The sequence below is a fragment of the Tyto alba genome, unplaced genomic scaffold, assembly GCF_018691265.1.
Source record: "Tyto alba isolate M040663 unplaced genomic scaffold, T.alba_DEE_v4.0 Super-Scaffold_34, whole genome shotgun sequence".
Taxonomy (NCBI): domain Eukaryota; kingdom Metazoa; phylum Chordata; class Aves; order Strigiformes; family Tytonidae; genus Tyto; species Tyto alba.
Window position 1 is genome coordinate 5,840,074 of NW_024881309.1, and position 15,565 is coordinate 5,855,638.

Consider the following 15,565-nt stretch of genomic DNA (forward strand, 5'->3'; position numbering starts at 1 on the left):
AAACCCACCCGTGGGGAAGGGGAAGGGGCTCGGGGCGCACACTTGCCTTGCAGGAGGGGATGCCTGAGAAACCTCTTCCTGGGGCGAAGGCTGCGTGTGCCCACCCTGCGATCCTGTCCCCTTGTGTGCCCAAGCCCGGGGCCAGGCACAGCCCGCGCCGGCGGCTGACGTGCCGCCAGGCTGCAGCCCAGCAGAGCTGGCAACTGGTTTCACCCAGGCCCATCTCCTGCCTCTCCCCAGCCATTACAGCGCGATGACATCAATCCTCCCTCCGCGCACCAGTCAGCTCAGCTCCGTGGCTTTTTCCATTATAAGTGGGGAACATAAACAAAGACCTGCGTGCTCCCTTCCCAGCCCACCCTGCCCACAGATCCAGGGCTCCCCTTTAAATCAACCTTGCTGCCAGGTAATACCATGCCTATAATGGATTTGGGCAATTTTCTCAATTAGGAGTTTTAATTATATTATTTCAGCAGCTGCTTGTTCTGGGAGGCTTTTGGCTGCATTTCCCTGGGCTGCCGTAAAGAGAGCAACACAACTTTGTGTCCTGGTGATCCAAACAGGCGGTGGTCAGAGCCAGAACAAAAGGACCATTAGAAGGGAGCTCACAGGATAATCGGTGCCAGGGCTGCACGGGGCAGGGGCACAAGCGCCTCGGCCTCAGAACATCGTGTCCTCCCCCTGAAGAGGTGGCTCTTACGTGGACACACAAGCCCCAAACCAGAGCACGGTGCAGCCTTCCTCCCCCAGGCACACTGGGGCTGGGAAAGCCCCCGAGCCTTCCATCCCAGTCACAGGCAGCAGCCTGCAGCTCCCCAAGGGCTGTTGCAGGGACCCCTGGCCCCCCCAGACCCATGGGTTAGCGGCGTGACCTGCAGCATCACAGCGATTGTACGCGTGGAATACGTTTTCCTGAGAGGAGGCAGCGGGCTGGCGCGGGAGTACCAGAGCACAGGGTATTTGCACTTTCCCATTGTTATTGCAATAAAAGGAAAAAAGAGCATTTCTTTGAGCATGGAGGGGGAAAGGAAGAGAGACAAGGGATGATATTCAAAGCCCAGACAGCTTGTGTCCCCCTGCAAGGATCGGTCCCATTTGGCACGAGGCACTTGCAGCTCCTGGCACAGGGTGCTCCCACCATCGCCGTCATGCCAGCTCCCCTCCCAGAGCCACGAAGTCTTCCCCGAGCTGCAGCTATTCTATGACGCTCTACCATTATCCTCATCGCCCGTGTCTTCCTCCGAGAGCTCTTCCTCATGGGCTTCAGACTTGGTATCGTCATCCACTGGGGAGAGGAGATGTGAAACCCCCCAGCTGCAAGCACAGCCAGCGATCCCAGTCCACGCTGGGAGTGGGAGCACGGACACCAGCCCACCCCGCGGCAGCAAAGAGGGGAGAGCTGGTGCAGACCACCGTGCCGAGCCCACGAATGGAGACAAGCACTAACCCCCCACCCCCGGGGCGAAGCAGCCCTGGTGAGGGCACGAGCTGCCACTAAAGCTGCTGTGGGACCCGGGAGCACCCCCAGTGCAGCCCCCAGCCCCAGCCCCGGCCCTGCAGCTCGGTGACACTCACAGGTGACGTGCTGCCAGCTGAGATAAACCGGCCCGGCTCCACACTTGAGCATGAAGGTGACGGGAGGGACCAGCTCCAGACCTTTGAGGCTGATCTGCAAAGAGTCGGAGCTCAGAGACCCCCGGCCCCAGCCCGGGGTGAAATCATCGCCCCACGGGCAGGGGCTGCACGCCGGGCATTTGGCTGCCCTTACCATGGGGAGCACCGAGGCCCGCAGCGCCGCGATGGGCACCGGCCTGGGGACTCCGTAGGTGTTTTTTGAATCAACGGCCACCACGTGCAGCTCGTCCCTGGCGTCAGCCCCCAGGCAGATCTGCGGAGCCAAGCAGAGACCCCCGTGGCAGGGAGCCCGGCCGCCAGCCGCCCCCGCTGCTGGGGCACAGGCTCGCTCCGACGGGCTCTTCGGCAAGCCTCAGATCTCACCGTTCTCAGCAGGACCAGGTGCTCCAAGAAGTCGTCGTCCTCCTCCACCACGCAGCTCCGGGTGCCCGTGCTCAGCTGGCAGCCTGGGGGGACACAGCATTGCCTGTGCACGCGTGAGCTGTCCCCCCTGCCCAGCTCTCAGGTGAGCCAAAAGCAAAGAGGAAGCTTTCCCGGGTGCACACAGCACAGGGAAGTGGGAAACACCCCCCCACGCACACCCACTGTCCCCCCAACCACTCCTGCCTGCAGGTCCCACCAAGGCAGCCCGGGGGGTGCAGGTCCGTACTCGACAGGGCAGCGACGGGCCTCTCCTCCGACAGCAACCTGGAGAAGCGAGAGGAGCTGCTCATCCTCCCCAGTGGGTCCAACACCGGCAGCAGAAACCAGCTCCTGTGGAACAAACACCAGAGGAAACAGCATTTGGCTACTCTGGAGCAGAAACACAAGGAAGAAAAGTGACTTTGGAGCACTCAGAGCAAACTCTCCAGTCCCAAAAGCCCAGAGCCAGGACAGCAGCACGCGGGCAGCTCACACCAGGACCGTTTGCGTTTTGCAAGAGGTGACAGCAGCTGGACAGCCTCCCCTGGGCAGGACAGCATTGCTAAGCAAAGAGTAAAAACACCTAGCTGCTTATGCGTCCCCAAGGGAAAGAAAAAGCCAGTTAAATGCCTTTACAGACAAAACCAGCTCTGAGAGGAGGAGCAGTCTCCCCGCAGCAGGGGAGCACCGTAAGCAGAGGCAGCTCGGGGCAGTCTGAGAACCCGCTCAGTGCGGAGCAGGTTCGGTTAATGCACCCCGCTAGCACCAAGGACTTAGTCAGCATCAGTGCTTAATCCAGCAGCACAAGGGACTGGGGTGTCAGAGGGAGCTGCCCCCCAGCAGATGCATCCCTCCCCATACCCAGCCAGAGAGAGCAGCACCAAGCCCCAGCACCAGCTGCTGATAAAGAAAAGAGGGAGCCTGAGGGAGGTGCAGTTTGAGAATGCAGCGCAGGTGCTTTAGGAGGGCAGGTGGCACCAATCCACCCACCCCCCCTCATCACTGCACCCCGCCAGGAGGACCTGCAGCAAACAATTAAGCCTGAAGGCAGAAGCAGCTCCCCTTGGGCAAACTTTATCAGAGAATCATATAATGCCAGGTCGGAAGGGACCTCAGGGATCATCTGGTCCAACCTTCCTCGGGAAAAGCCCTGTCTAGACAAAATGGCCCAGCACCTTGGCCGGAGATGGGGACACCAGCCCTGTGAGTGGGACATGCAGAGACCCAGGGTCCCCCGTTGCCTGGGACAACCCCCACTTCACCCCCTGCCCAGGGCTTGCCTGTGGTTTGGGAAGTTACTTATTAACACCAGAGAGCTAACGAACAACTCCTGGGCTACGTCCCCTCAGAGGGTCAGGGTACCCTGGGGAGGATGAGGCCATGGGGGGGCTGGGGGACACACGGGACCTGTTTGTGCTCAGGGTCAGCTGCAGGGATCAGACAGCAGCCCCCCAAGAGCCACCAAACCGAGGTCTGCAGCTCTAAAATGGAAACAGGGGGCAAGAGCTTATTTTTTTCTCTTTATTTAGCGATTTCATCCTTGCTGGGTATTAAAAGCAAAATGTGCCAAAGGAGGATCCCAGCAGGGGAGACCCCCAGGACCCCAGTCACTGGGGCTGCAGCCAGACCCCAGTGCACTGGGGGGTGGCACCGGGTGCCTCTGCACAGGCTCCTGGTGAGGGACACGGTAGCCGGGGCAGCTCGGGGGACTGTGGGTGCATGGTGTGCCCCAATTCTCCAGTCATCACCCCAGCACAGGGCTCTCTGCACCCCCAAAACTCGGGCAGCCCCTCAGCAAGGGCACATGGAAGAAGCATCCCTCTGCTCGGCCCAGACTCGGAGGCATCACAGCATTTCAAAGGTTTATTTCACACAGAGGGTGGGGGGGAGACAAAACAGGACGACAACTTTACAGTCACCGTGACATATTTAGAACCAACATTATCCCCCAAAGTTGCTGCTTGGCGTGGGCTCAGCACCCACTGCAGCACCTGGGGGTGGCACTGGCCCTGCCGCCGCCTCCCACCACGCTGGTAGAGGTTTAAACCTCCCTGCCCTCACCCCAGTGCCCCACGTAGCCAGACCAGCATGCAAGGGATGTAAACTGCCCTCCTACAACGCTCTCCCCGCCTGACCCTGCTGCTGCTGCTTCTCCAGCTTCACCCACCGCCCCCCCCCTCCATCCCCAAACGGCACAGAAACATGGACATCTGCCCCGAACGGACAGGGAGAAACAGGAGGAGATTTGGCAAGAGCATAAGTCACTTGTTTTTGCCCAGTCCTGCACGCTCGGAGCTCCCCTTGCTCCCCTGTGCTTCTCCTTTGCTAAAGGCATTGCTGTGGCTCCCGGGGATCGCACCCAGCGCTGGGAGTGCAGCAGCTGGGGCGGGACAGAGCAGAGATCCTGGAAAGGGCTGGTGCCTGCAGGAAGCTCTTCTCCCCTTCCTGACGGGCGTCCTTTGTCCTTCAAGAGAGCAGAGCCACCAGCCATGCCAGAAAACACCCCCGGGTGGGAGCTGGTCCCCCGTCCCCGCAGCGAGCCCATCCCCGGGGCTGCTCTGCCTCTTGGCGAGCGGCTTGGGAGCTTCTTCCCGGCTGGCTCCAGCTCTCCAGCACCAACGGCACAGAGGAGCCGGCTCCCCGAGCCCTGTTGTGACTGCGAGCGCTGCCGCAGGACAGCCCCTCTCCTCCCCGGGGAGGGTCCTTCCAGTGCCGTCACCCCCAGCGCCGCTCCTCTGTCCCCTTCGCAACACCCGACCCTGCAAGAAGAGGGTGGGAGGTGACGCAGCATCACCCACCGGGCTCAACCCTCACAGCTGCACATCCCCGGGGACAGGGACCCAAAGCCACCGCCCCGGGAGAAAGGGGAGCAGCGGGCGCGGAGCGGGAGCCAGGGTGGGACCCGGGACGGGAGGTCCCGAGCTCCAGCAGCCCGTGAGGAGCGGTGGCAGGGGCAGCCGCCCCGAGGGGGGTTAAAGCATCCCGGGGGCAGGCAGGGAGGTGTCAGGACACGGCCCGGGCTGACGCCAGGCTCACGTGCCCGAAAGCAGGCGGCTGCCTGCGGGCTGGCCAAAGGCTGCGCTCCCCTAGGGAAGGCAGCGGCCAAAGTGGGCAGAGGATGACGGCCCCGACCTCGCCGCAGCGCCGGCCGGGGCAAACACACTCACTCTCTTCCCGGCTCTCGGCTGCTCCCGGTCAGATGGAAGGACTTGCTGTCATCTCTCTGCCGGCAAACCTTAAACAGGAGAGCACAGTGCGTGAAGAGCCCAGACCTTCCCCGTGATTTACTGTCCCACGTTCCCAGGGTGGATGAATCCTTCCTCAGAGCACGCAACTGCAGGAAACGCTTTCTGGCACTTCTTTCTGCACATCTCTGCCAACAGCAGCTCTGCCTGTGCATGCTGGCAGGAACCTCTCCTGCCTTCGGGTGTCAGCAGGGGTTTCAGACCAGAGAAAGCCAGTTAAAAACCACAGTGAGCAGAATAATTCAAATTTTGTCATACTAATAAAAAACTCAGGGGGTGGGAAAACCCACCCTGTAATTTGCAGAAGGTGTAAATCCATGTAAGGGTGCAGGCAGCAGGCTGGCAGGGCAGAGCTCCTGTCTGCAGGGCTGATGGCAGCGAGGGACAGAGGGTGACAAAATAAATTCCCTTCCCAGATTTACACTCTGTCAGAGGGCAAAGCAACCCGCAGAGCCCAGGCTGGCAACAGCGGCCCCCGGCTCTCTCACTGCAGAGGGGATCCCCACGTTTTCCTTCTTTAACAACAGAAAGCGGGAGCTGGGGGAGAAGGGGGGGAATCCCAGGATTTGGGACACATTCCTGTTCCGCTGGTTTCCTTCCCTATTCATCAGCAGTGTTTTTCTTACCCAGGACCAGCAGAGCCCATCCTGGCAGGCTGGGGTGCTCCCCAGGAAGGGGCAAGGCAGGGCTGTGCTGGGACCATACTTTTGCAGCTCGATGGAGGGGCTGGGGTTTTAGGGGAACCTAAAGGCAGAGGGCAGTGGTTCCCAGCCCCGCAGCCCAGCACCTCTCCCACGCGCCCCGGGGTCTGCCTGCCCTGCAGCTCCACGCTGCACTGTCAGACCACGGCCCCGCCATCGACAGCCCCCCCACCGGCCGCGCCCCAAAGGGCTGGTCCCCCCAAGCCCCCCGAGCGAGCGCCCGCGGGTACCTACTCATCAAGCTGGGAGCACAGCGAGGGCTGGGTGCCCTGCAGCTGGGACTCGCCCAGGGGCCGCTGCCGGTGGCCGCTGCCCTGGGACAGGCTGGTCTCCTCTGTGCGGCTGCTGCAGCGGCTGCTGCTGCCGCTGCCCCGAGCCTCGCCGTCCTCCCCGGGGTGCCCGGGGGCTGCCGCCTTGCTGTCCTCCGAGGGGCCCCCCCGGGGGCTGAAGGCACAGGGGCAGCGCTGCAGGTCCTGCGAGACGGCGTGGAGCCGGCGGTCGGCGCGGCGTGGGCAGCACAGCAGCTTGCGGAAGGCGCTCCTGAAGTCGGGGCTGCGGCAGTAGATGATGGGGTTGAAGGCTGAGTTGACGTAGCCCAGCCAGTTGAGGAAGAGGAAGAGCTGATCCGGCACCAGCGGCCGGCAGAAGACCTTGATGATGTTGGCCACGAAGAAGGGCAGCCAGCAGAGCGTGAAGGTGCCCATGATGATGCCCAGGGTCTTGAGCGCCTTGTGCTCCTTGATAGCCAGCAGACGGGAGGGCCGCCGCCGCCGGCTGCTCCTGGAGCTGGGGGGCTCCTGCAGGAACCTCACCTTGTCCTTGCCGATGAGCTGGACGTGCCGCGTGGCCACGGCGAAGACGCGGACGTAGACGAAGATCATGACGAGCAGGGGCACGTAGAAGGAGATGGTGGAGGAGATGATGGCGTAGGTCACGTTGGTGACAAAGTCGCAGCAGCGCGGGTCGTCGTAGCAGCGCACCGCCTGCTCGTCCGCCCCGTCCCTCCACCAGTGGTTCATGATGGGCAGGAAGGAGATGAAGGCAGAGATGGCCCACACCAGGCACACCACGGCCCGCGCCCTGCCCTTGGTCACCAGCGCCTCGTACTGCAGCGGCGACGTGATGGCGAGGTAGCGATCCACGGCGATGGCGCACAGCGTCTCGATGCTGGCCGTGACGCACAGCACGTCCAGCGAGGTCCACAGCTCGCACACCACCGTGCCGTAGGGCCAGTGGCCGCTCAGCAGGATGGTGGCCCCCGGCGGCACCACCAGCAAGCCCATGATGAGGTCGGCGCAAGCCAGCGAGGTGATGAACACGTTGGTCATGGTCTGCAGCCGCGGCGTCTTGGCGATGGCCACGATCACCAGCAAGTTGCCGGCCACGATGACCAGCACGGTGAGGCTCAGGGCGGCCCCCACCACCCACTGCCGGCTCAGACTGGCCCCGCTGCAGTTGCCGCCGCCGCCCCAAGCGCTGCCGTTGCCGGCGGGCAGGGCACCCATCTCCGCCGGGCCGGGCCGGGGAGGGGGGCTGGGGTCCCGCAGCCCCGCTCCCTCCCCGAGCGCCCCGCGGCCGCGGAGCCCGGAGCTGCCGTCGGGGCTGCGGTGGGGCCGGGCTGCCCTCCGCGCCGCTCCCCGGGCCGCTGCGGGGAGGAGGAGCCTTTAAAGGCGGGGGGCGGCCCCCGGCTGCCCCGCTCCGGAGATCAATGAAAGAAGAACGGGCTGCGGCACCGCCTCCGCCCCGGCCGGGCACCCCCCCGGCCCGCCCCGCTCCCCCCGGCATCCCCCCCGGTGCACCCCGGCCCCTCGACGTGCGTCCCAGCCCCTCACCGTGCTCTCCAGCCCCTCTCCGTGCCCCCCAGCCCCTCTCCATGTGCCCCAGCCCTTCCCCGTGTCCCTCACCACGAGCCCCAGCCCCTCACCGTGAGCCCCAGCCTCTCCCTGTGTCCCTCACCGTGCGCCCCAGCCCCTCACCCTGCGCTCCAGTCCCTCTCCGTATGCCCCAGCTCCTCTCCGTGCACCCCAGCCCCTCCCCGTGTCCCTCACCGCGCTCTCCAGCCCCTCCCCGTGCATCCCTGCCCTTCACTGTGTGCCCCAGCCCCTCACCATGCCCCCCAGCCCCTCTCCATGCCCCCCAGCCCCTCTCCATGTGCCCCAGCCCCTCACCGTGAGCCCCAGCCTCTCCCTGTGTCCTTCACCATGTGCCCCAGCCCCTCACAATGCTCTCCAGCCCCTCACCATGCTCCCCAGCCCCTCTCCATGAGCCCCAGCCCCTCCTCAAGACCCCCACCGTGCTCTCCAGCCCCTCACCATGTGTCCTGGTCCCACACCATCTGTCCTTGTTGTCCTCGCACCCTGCACTTTGCCATTCACCCACCTGCCCCTCACTGTACACCCTGGTCCTTCTCTGTGCGCCCTTCACCCTGCTCCCCTCATTCCCCCTGTGCACCCTCACCGCATGCTCTGGTCCTTCTCCACGCACCTCAGCATCTCGCCCTGCACCCCTGGCTCTAAACCTCTCACCATGCACCCCAAGACTGTGCTACGTGCCCCTCACCATGTGCCCCTCTCCGTACACCCTTCAGTGGGCTCAGGCTCTCTCTGGGCAGGACAAGCTGTTCCTGATGGGGACAATGGCACAACTGTCCCCTCGACATCAGCAGAGGGATGGCAAGATGACAGCCCCTCTCCAGAAGATGACATCCAGGGCACCTCACTGTCACTATTTCACTTCCACATTTTTTGCCCAAACCTCCTTCCCAGCTGATGGAGGAGAATGGGCAGACCTTTGTTGCTCCCCGTCCTCCATTTGGGTGGGTGCTGGTGTTCTGGACACCCCCACCCACCCTTCCTGCTCCATTCACACGTGGCAGTGGGGAGCCACCTGAGACTGGAAGGCACTGGGCTGCCCCATCGCTGCCCCCAGCTCTGCTCCTCCTGAGGGCCCCTGGGCAGATGCCAGAGTGGGTAATTTTTTCACTATCAGCTATTTATACAAATACTGGAACTTCTAAGACAGGCGCTCTCCAAATATGGCATTTTGAAGTTTCAGCCAAATGGGGGAATGTTGACAAAGAGGAAAAAATTATGTGTAAAAAATTATCCGCTTGGCATTTCTTCCCATTCATGAGCTAGCAAAACAGAGCCCCGTTTTTACAAGCTTGATCTTTACAAGACTGCTTTGGTTTTTCAAAGCAGTCAGACAAGGGCTTGATGCAACCCCTCTTAGCTCCAAGCTCTGGCATTAATTGCTGGACTTGCTATTTACAGAATGGTTTGTCCTTCCACTGGAACGGTGCATGGCACAAAGATGTGTGCAGTCATCTTTTCGATGTGGCTGCACAAGTAACTCCGACGTGCATCGGCAGCCGGAGTGTGTGTCTGAAAAGTAAAGTGAGAGCGTGTGTGGGGGTGTCCGTGGATAACCAGGGCATTGGGCTCGGCCCCCCGGAGCCGGCTGGCCACAGGCTGGGTGACAGGGGCTGGTGGCTTCCCACCCTCGCCTCGGTGTGTGCCCACCTGGCAGAGCTGGGCTGTGCGCTGCCTCCTGGGCACCGAAAGGGCTGCAGGACACGGCCCCGGGGGGGGTTGACAGCGAATTCTCCCGCTGATGGTCCTTCACAGCGCTTTCGGGTATCTCCACACCACTGTGGCCTGGAGGGGATCTCCCGCCACATTCGAAGAGAGTAACAGACAGACACACTGCCCGCAGCAAGACAAACGGCCAGGCTTTCTCGAGGTGCCGAAGCAAGCGTCCAAAACACCATTTCTGATGTCCTCTCTCTGGCACTTAAATGGGACTTTTCTTCCCACTCCCAGGCGGGCGAGCTCGGCGCCCTCCTCCCTTCCCAGGGAGCCAACTCGACTGGGGAGAGGAAGGGAGAGTCCCAGGCATTTCATCAAGTCAGGGGAAGTAACGTGGCTCAGTATCTTTGTCCCAGTTTTACAGCTGGAAAAGCTGAAGCACAGAGATGCTGGGTCTCACACAGCCCTCACCCCCATCCCGACGGCTCCAGAGCCTTGATCTGAGCCTCCGCGGTGCTGGAGACCCCGGCTGCACCCTCCAGCCCAGGGCTGTGACCGGGGGAAGCATCATCTATCTCCCCTTGCCCATCCCGGCCACAGGCCAGAGCCGCTGGCCCAGCTCTCTACCTGCACAGCCGCTGCTGCCAAGGGCAGGGGGAAGCAGAGCCGGCCCCGGAGAGACCCTGCGGGGAAGTGCTGGCCAGCGGGTCAAGTGGCTGTTTAGAAAACTCTGGGAAAATATGTTTATGCCATGGATCAGAGCCGCTCCTTTGGCTGTTGCTACAGAGTAAACAATGGATATTTAAAAATACTTCTTTATACAGAGAGAGAGAGAGTCAGGATGGATTAGGGAAGATCCCTACTTGGGGCGAGATGGGATGCGGGGAACGAGCAGTGCGACGCTCCTTGCCCATGGAGGGCATCCTGCTGCCCACGGATGTGTTTGGGGAGAGGAAACAGATGCCTGAGCTGGTCCCAGACACATCTGAGGGGGCACAGGGTGTGCCTGGCCATGGGGGCAAGGGGGTGGGACAGCCCCGGTAGCAGCCATGGAGCCCTTTGCGGAGGGTGTTGAGCAGCTCCTGGAGGATGCCTCGACGTGGGGCACGTTCCCCTACAAACGGCGCCTAGACCCCTGTGCCTGCAGGGCCCTGGGGTCCTCCCGAGGCGATGCTGAGGGTGAGGGGCTGCAGCCCCGGGCTCCCCCATGCCCGCTGACACCCAGCAGTGCCGCGGCAGCGAGCGGGAGCCATCCCTTAGGCCAGGGGAGGATGGAACCAAGGCTTCCCCCTACAAGGAACTCAAACACCCTTTTGTAGATTCTTCGGGAAATAACTCGGGGTGATTCAGAGAAGCTGGACATAAGCCCGCCTTCTTCCAGCTGGTGCGCCAGCAGAACCCCCGTGCAGGGCCAGGGCAACCTGCTTTGGCTGGTGCTGGCATCCTGAGCCCGAGTAAGGTGTAAACCACTCTCCTTGATCTTAAACAAAGTTTTCACATGCTGGCATTCCTGCCTAAGTGGATGTAAAATCCCTGCACTGTTTAATCCCTCCTCCACAGCCTTATCCACCCCAAACAGGCTGCATGCACACAACAACCCTAATTAAGTGTTTCAGGTTCACACGTGTGGTTCTAGTTGGCATGATCCCAGACATGTAAAGCAGATAAATCAGCTCCTGGCACTTAGCAGATAGGGGGGAGCTTGTGATGGCTGCAGGAGCTTGGCAGATGTGGGGGCTGGCTCCAGCCTGCTTAGGGGAAGGGCAGTGCCCCCCGAGGGGTGATGTGCTGGTCTCGGTCACACTGTTGGGGTGCAACCTGCAAAGCGGGCCAGAGCCACAGCGCTGGCCCTCTCACCTGCAAACTGGAGAGCCAGACCTTGTCCAAACCCGGGTACCCCAGTGTGCCTGAGTGGGGACGCACCGCGACGAGGCTGTTCCAGGGAGGATGGATCGTTTCTGTCTGCCCAAGAGCCAAACCCAGCCTGGGCAAGTGGTGCATGGGCAGCTGGCAGGGAGGAGGGCACCAGCTATCAGATCCCTGCCCAAGCTCCCATGACCTGCCACCTCTGGTATTAAGCACAGTTTTAATCCTCTGTCCCTCATGTTCAATTCATAATTGCATCTGTGAGCTCACCAAAGCTGGCTGGGCCCCAAGAGGGTAGGCAGGCACCGAGGAGGGGCTGAGGATTGACGGGAGGAGAGGAGAGACTGGGCAGCAACGGGCAAGCGCCAGCTTTGCCTCCCAGCATCATTAAACAGAGCACATTCAGACTCTGCCAAGGCTGAGCCGGGCTGATGCCACGCTAGGATAAAACAAAAGCTTTTTATAGCTGGGAACTCTTGCTTTCCCTCCTGGCAGGCTGTTTGCATACTTGCTGTTACAGAATAAGTGATAAAAACCAGCACACAACAAGAGTCACCGTGGTGGGCACACCAACGGCAGGGATATGGGCATCCCCCTCTCCCCGGGGCCTCCCTGCTCTCCCCTTTGGTTCAGCCTTCCTCAGCTCCCCCCTCGCAGCAGAGGGTCAGAAAGCAAACCCAGCGCAGCAAGTGTCTGCACTGAAACTGCCGACAGCCTCTGGGGGGTTCTGCCTGTGCACCCCCAGCCCTTCCCTGGAGCAGGGCGCGGAGCAGGGGAGAGGCACCGCTGCACCCCCAGAGATGCGGTTCAGCTTTGCACCAGTAAGAGACGGTGCCAGAGCCCCTCTTGAGCCAGGCTTGTGTCGCAAAGCATCGCCCGCCCGTGGTACCGGGAGCCAGAGCTGCGCTGGCGCAAGTCCCCAGCCCAGAGCAAAGGGCAAGGGCAGCTGGAGAGGTTCGCCACCGCAGCCCGGGAGAGCCGCGAGCCCCAGCTCCTCCGGGATGGGCACCGCACCCCTACAGCCCCATCGGCACTCCTTCCCCCACAGGTTTCCAAAAAAGGTTTTCCCAAGAAACCACACACACTCTGGGAACGTGGCAGCACCCTTCCTCTTGGCTCACACGCCCCAGCCTAGCCAGAGCAGCCTGAGTGACCACGAAAGCCTTCAAGAACTTTGAGATATAACTTGTGCAAGCCCTCAGGGGAAGCACCCCGGCAGGTTACAGGGCGGCAGGCTCAGGCTCTGCGGGCAGGATTAAACCACCGAGAGCCGTCCCTGCACAGCAGGAAAGTCCCACCAGCTTCCCACATCCCCACCTGCACAAGGGCTCTGAGCAAGCCCTGCCCAGAGACCCCCACGGACCCACATCACCCCACAACGCTACATGGGGCTGATGAGACATCCCCTCTGCAGTAAAACCCCCCGGGCTCAGAGCCGCCCCCCACACAAAGCCCCACACTGTGCCGTTACCTGCACTGGAACAAGCCACCAGCCCCTGCAAGGCCACCTGCCACGGTGCTGCCGGCCACCAAGGTCCCACTGCCTCCCCATCCCCTTTTATTCCTCCCTCCCTAACCCCTAAATGCCTCCCAGGCGGAGAGGGCTGCATCTCAGCTCAGCATTAAGCCCCTCTTGCCAGGAGATGCCCTGGCTGTAGGAAAGACCCTGCCCACCTGCCCAGGGCCACGGGGGACACCCCGGGGACGGCGCAGGAGGTCGGTGAGGACCGTGTGATGCTCCACTCTCTGCCTAAGCAAGAGCTGCTCAAAGAGCATCGGTTTACCCCAAATCTCCTTGGCCGCCTGGTGCGGTGAAGGGAGGGAGCCCGGGGTTCGGCGGGGTGGGCACGGGGCCAGGCCAGGCACTGGGCTTTTGGCAATGGGTCCTGCTCCGCCTTTAATGTCCGCAGCGGTAATTAGTCTGGGGCTCTCTGCACTGAGACTTTAGGAATAGTTTCCATATCAGATTCACAAATCTTGCTTTGAAGTTGTTTGGGATTATCTGTCATCATGTTTCCTTGTCAGCACATAAACACGCTGTGATGGAGCTTTAACCCGCTGGGTACTGCCTGTCCCAGGGAGGCTGGAGGAAGCTGTACATAAACTCCCAGCTCTATATAAACTCTCCTCCCCTGGTAAATGCAAGCGCAGTGCTGGGAGCCACAGCACCGTGTCAGCCGGGGCTCAGGCACAGGCAGGAGGGGAAAAAGTCGCTGTGTCAGAACAATAAAAAAATAATAAAAAAGTCCTTTTTCACTGCCTCTCATGCAGAGTTTGTGTTTGCCAAGACATGCTCAGTACCCCACTGCCTGTCTCCCTTTGCAGGGCAGCATATATATTACCTTTACGGGGGTTTGAGCTGGGTTTGTGCTTTGCATCAGGCATAGCTTACAACCCGTCACACGTCTCGTAGCTCCTTCGCCTCCCCGGCTGCCTGCGGCAGCACAGGGGGGACCATCCCGGCGCTGCCGTCCCGGCTCGGGGCAAGCCCTGCTTCCCGCGGCGGCGGGGCCCAGAGCATCCCGGCAGGCTCCGGGCTCCCACGCCTGAGGGAGGGCGAGCGGCCGTCTCACACGCTCACATCCTGTTTTCCAAGCGAAGCTCCTGGGAGCGAATGCATCGATGGTGATGAAAGAGGCAGAATGTACCCTGGGTACCGAGAAGGTCAAAGCCCGCTGCTGGCTGCCTGCGCAGGCAGGGCTGAGGTCACCCCGTTTGCTGTTTATTAGCCCGTTCCCACAGTGATTTGCCCTACGGACACACGGCTTCGGGGGAGGGAGCCGTGGTGCCCTCCGGGGAGAAGGATGGGGCCGAGCAGGGCTGGTGGGACCCCTTCTCCCCTCCTGGGGCACCCCAGGGTGGATCTGGGGGGACAGACAGGGTGGAGGGGTGGGAAATCTGGCACGGGGAGCGCAGCTTGTTACCCCCCGGGGTGGTGAGCAGCATCGCTCCCCACCGGAGAGGAGGTGGAGGCAGGGCTCTCGGTGCTGGGCCCCATCCTGCCCTGCCCAGAGCCCGCAGCCCCGAGGCCGGGCACGGCCGCTCGCCATCCCGGGGCTGCGGCTCTTCCCGAGGCTACGGCTGCGTTGTGAGAATTGGGGAAAGGGGCATTGAGATCCTGAAACCCAGCCAGTGTCAAAGGCTACACTAAAGCAATCTCAGGTCCTTCTCCTGCCCCCCAAATCCCTGTGCAGTTATGTTTATGATTAAAAAAAAAAAAAAATAATCATCATAAAGCTGTTTTCTTTCCCATGTTGCTGAGGGGAAAGCCTGTGGCAGCAGCAAGAACAAAGCCTGCGGGCAATTTTTCTCAGTTTCTGACATTTTTAACACACCTCACAACAGGGTTTTATTTAGGACATTTCCCATCTCCCTCCAGCCGCAGGTACCCAGAGAAGTGGGAGTCCTTGTGTGGCTGCCGGGATCTGCAAAGGTTTTACAGATATTTTCACAACTCCTTCTCCATTGTTTCTGGTTTTCCTGCAGCTATTGCTAAAGAAAAACAGGGTGGGGGGGGGGGGGGGGGGGGGGAAGGAGGGAGAAGTTTGCAATAACATCAGTACAGATTTCACAAAATGTGTAGAAACTGCTGCGAAAAAACGTCAGCAACAAATATAACGTCTGAGAGTGGCTGTGCTGTCTGGCGGAGGTTTCCGAGGAAGAGGGGAGCATCCCGACGGGGGGGGTTCCCCGGCTCTGCCCCTGGCCGTGGGGCAGGAGGGTGAGGGTCCGGCCCCGATTTGGGGAGAGCAGGCTGTTTTGGGCCACGGGCCGCCTGCCAGCCCGGCCACGGCCAGCGGCCACCAGCCAAACGGCCACGTGCCCCCTCGGCGTCAGACCCCCGGTGCCGCCCGCGGCCACCTCCTGCCCCCTCCCCTGCTCCCAGCTGGACCCCTACTGCCTAACAGCATCCCAGCACCCCGCTCCCCTCCTGGGCCTGATCCTGCACCCATCGAGCCCCCGGGCTGGGTTTGCTACCAGCCCATGATGTTTGCAGAGTGGAAAAACAACAAGGAGGAGGAGAAGGAGGAGGAGGAGGTCAGGCGCTTCCCCTCAAGCCACAGTGGTGGCTCCCATGCCATGGTGGCTATTTTTAACCCGTGCACTCCTCCTGCCTCCCCGATGTTTCTCAGAAACCTCCTTCTTGAGGGAAGCAAATGGGGAAAAGGTTCCTCCCTGCAGACTGCAC

The 15,565-nt window shown here is 61.6% G+C and overlaps 2 protein-coding genes across 2 annotated transcripts; both read right to left on the reverse strand.

The window, feature by feature from the left end:
• Positions 1-1,063: 1,063 nt before the first annotated feature.
• Positions 1,064-2,382, reverse strand: LOC116962995 (nucleoplasmin-like). Its single transcript, XM_042801511.1, has 5 exons — positions 2,285-2,382; positions 1,999-2,081; positions 1,769-1,888; positions 1,576-1,669; positions 1,064-1,285 (listed from the first exon to the last, which is right to left on the reverse strand). The coding sequence occupies exons 1-5, from the start codon at positions 2,346-2,348 to the stop codon at positions 1,200-1,202; spliced, it is 447 nt and encodes a 148-aa protein (XP_042657445.1). The 5' UTR covers positions 2,349-2,382; the 3' UTR covers positions 1,064-1,199.
• A 1,851-nt stretch (positions 2,383-4,233) lies between these two features.
• Positions 4,234-7,583, reverse strand: ADRB3 (adrenoceptor beta 3). The gene is made up of 3 exons (XM_032998343.2): positions 6,218-7,583; positions 5,205-5,272; positions 4,234-4,796 (listed from the first exon to the last, which is right to left on the reverse strand). The coding sequence occupies exons 1-2, from the start codon at positions 7,486-7,488 to the stop codon at positions 5,233-5,235; spliced, it is 1,311 nt and encodes a 436-aa protein (XP_032854234.2). The 5' UTR covers positions 7,489-7,583; the 3' UTR covers positions 4,234-4,796; positions 5,205-5,232.
• Between the last annotated feature and the right edge of the window lie 7,982 nt (positions 7,584-15,565).

Coding starts and splice junctions, on each gene's coding strand:
- ADRB3 (XM_032998343.2), bottom strand. CDS start 7,488: ATGGGTGCCCTGCCCGCCGGCAACGGCAGCGCTTGGGGCGGCGGCGGC. Junction 5,273..6,217: donor CTGTGCTCCCAGCTTGATGA/GTAGGTACCCGC, acceptor CTCCTGTTTAAG/GTTTGCCGGCAGAGAGATGA.
- LOC116962995 (XM_042801511.1), bottom strand. CDS start 2,348: ATGAGCAGCTCCTCTCGCTTCTCCAGGTTGCTGTCGGAGGAGAGGCCC. Junction 1,889..1,998: donor ACCTGGTCCTGCTGAGAACG/GTGAGATCTGAG, acceptor TTGGCTCCGCAG/ATCTGCCTGGGGGCTGACGC. Junction 1,286..1,575: donor CAGCTGGCAGCACGTCACCT/GTGAGTGTCACC, acceptor TCCTCTCCCCAG/TGGATGACGATACCAAGTCT.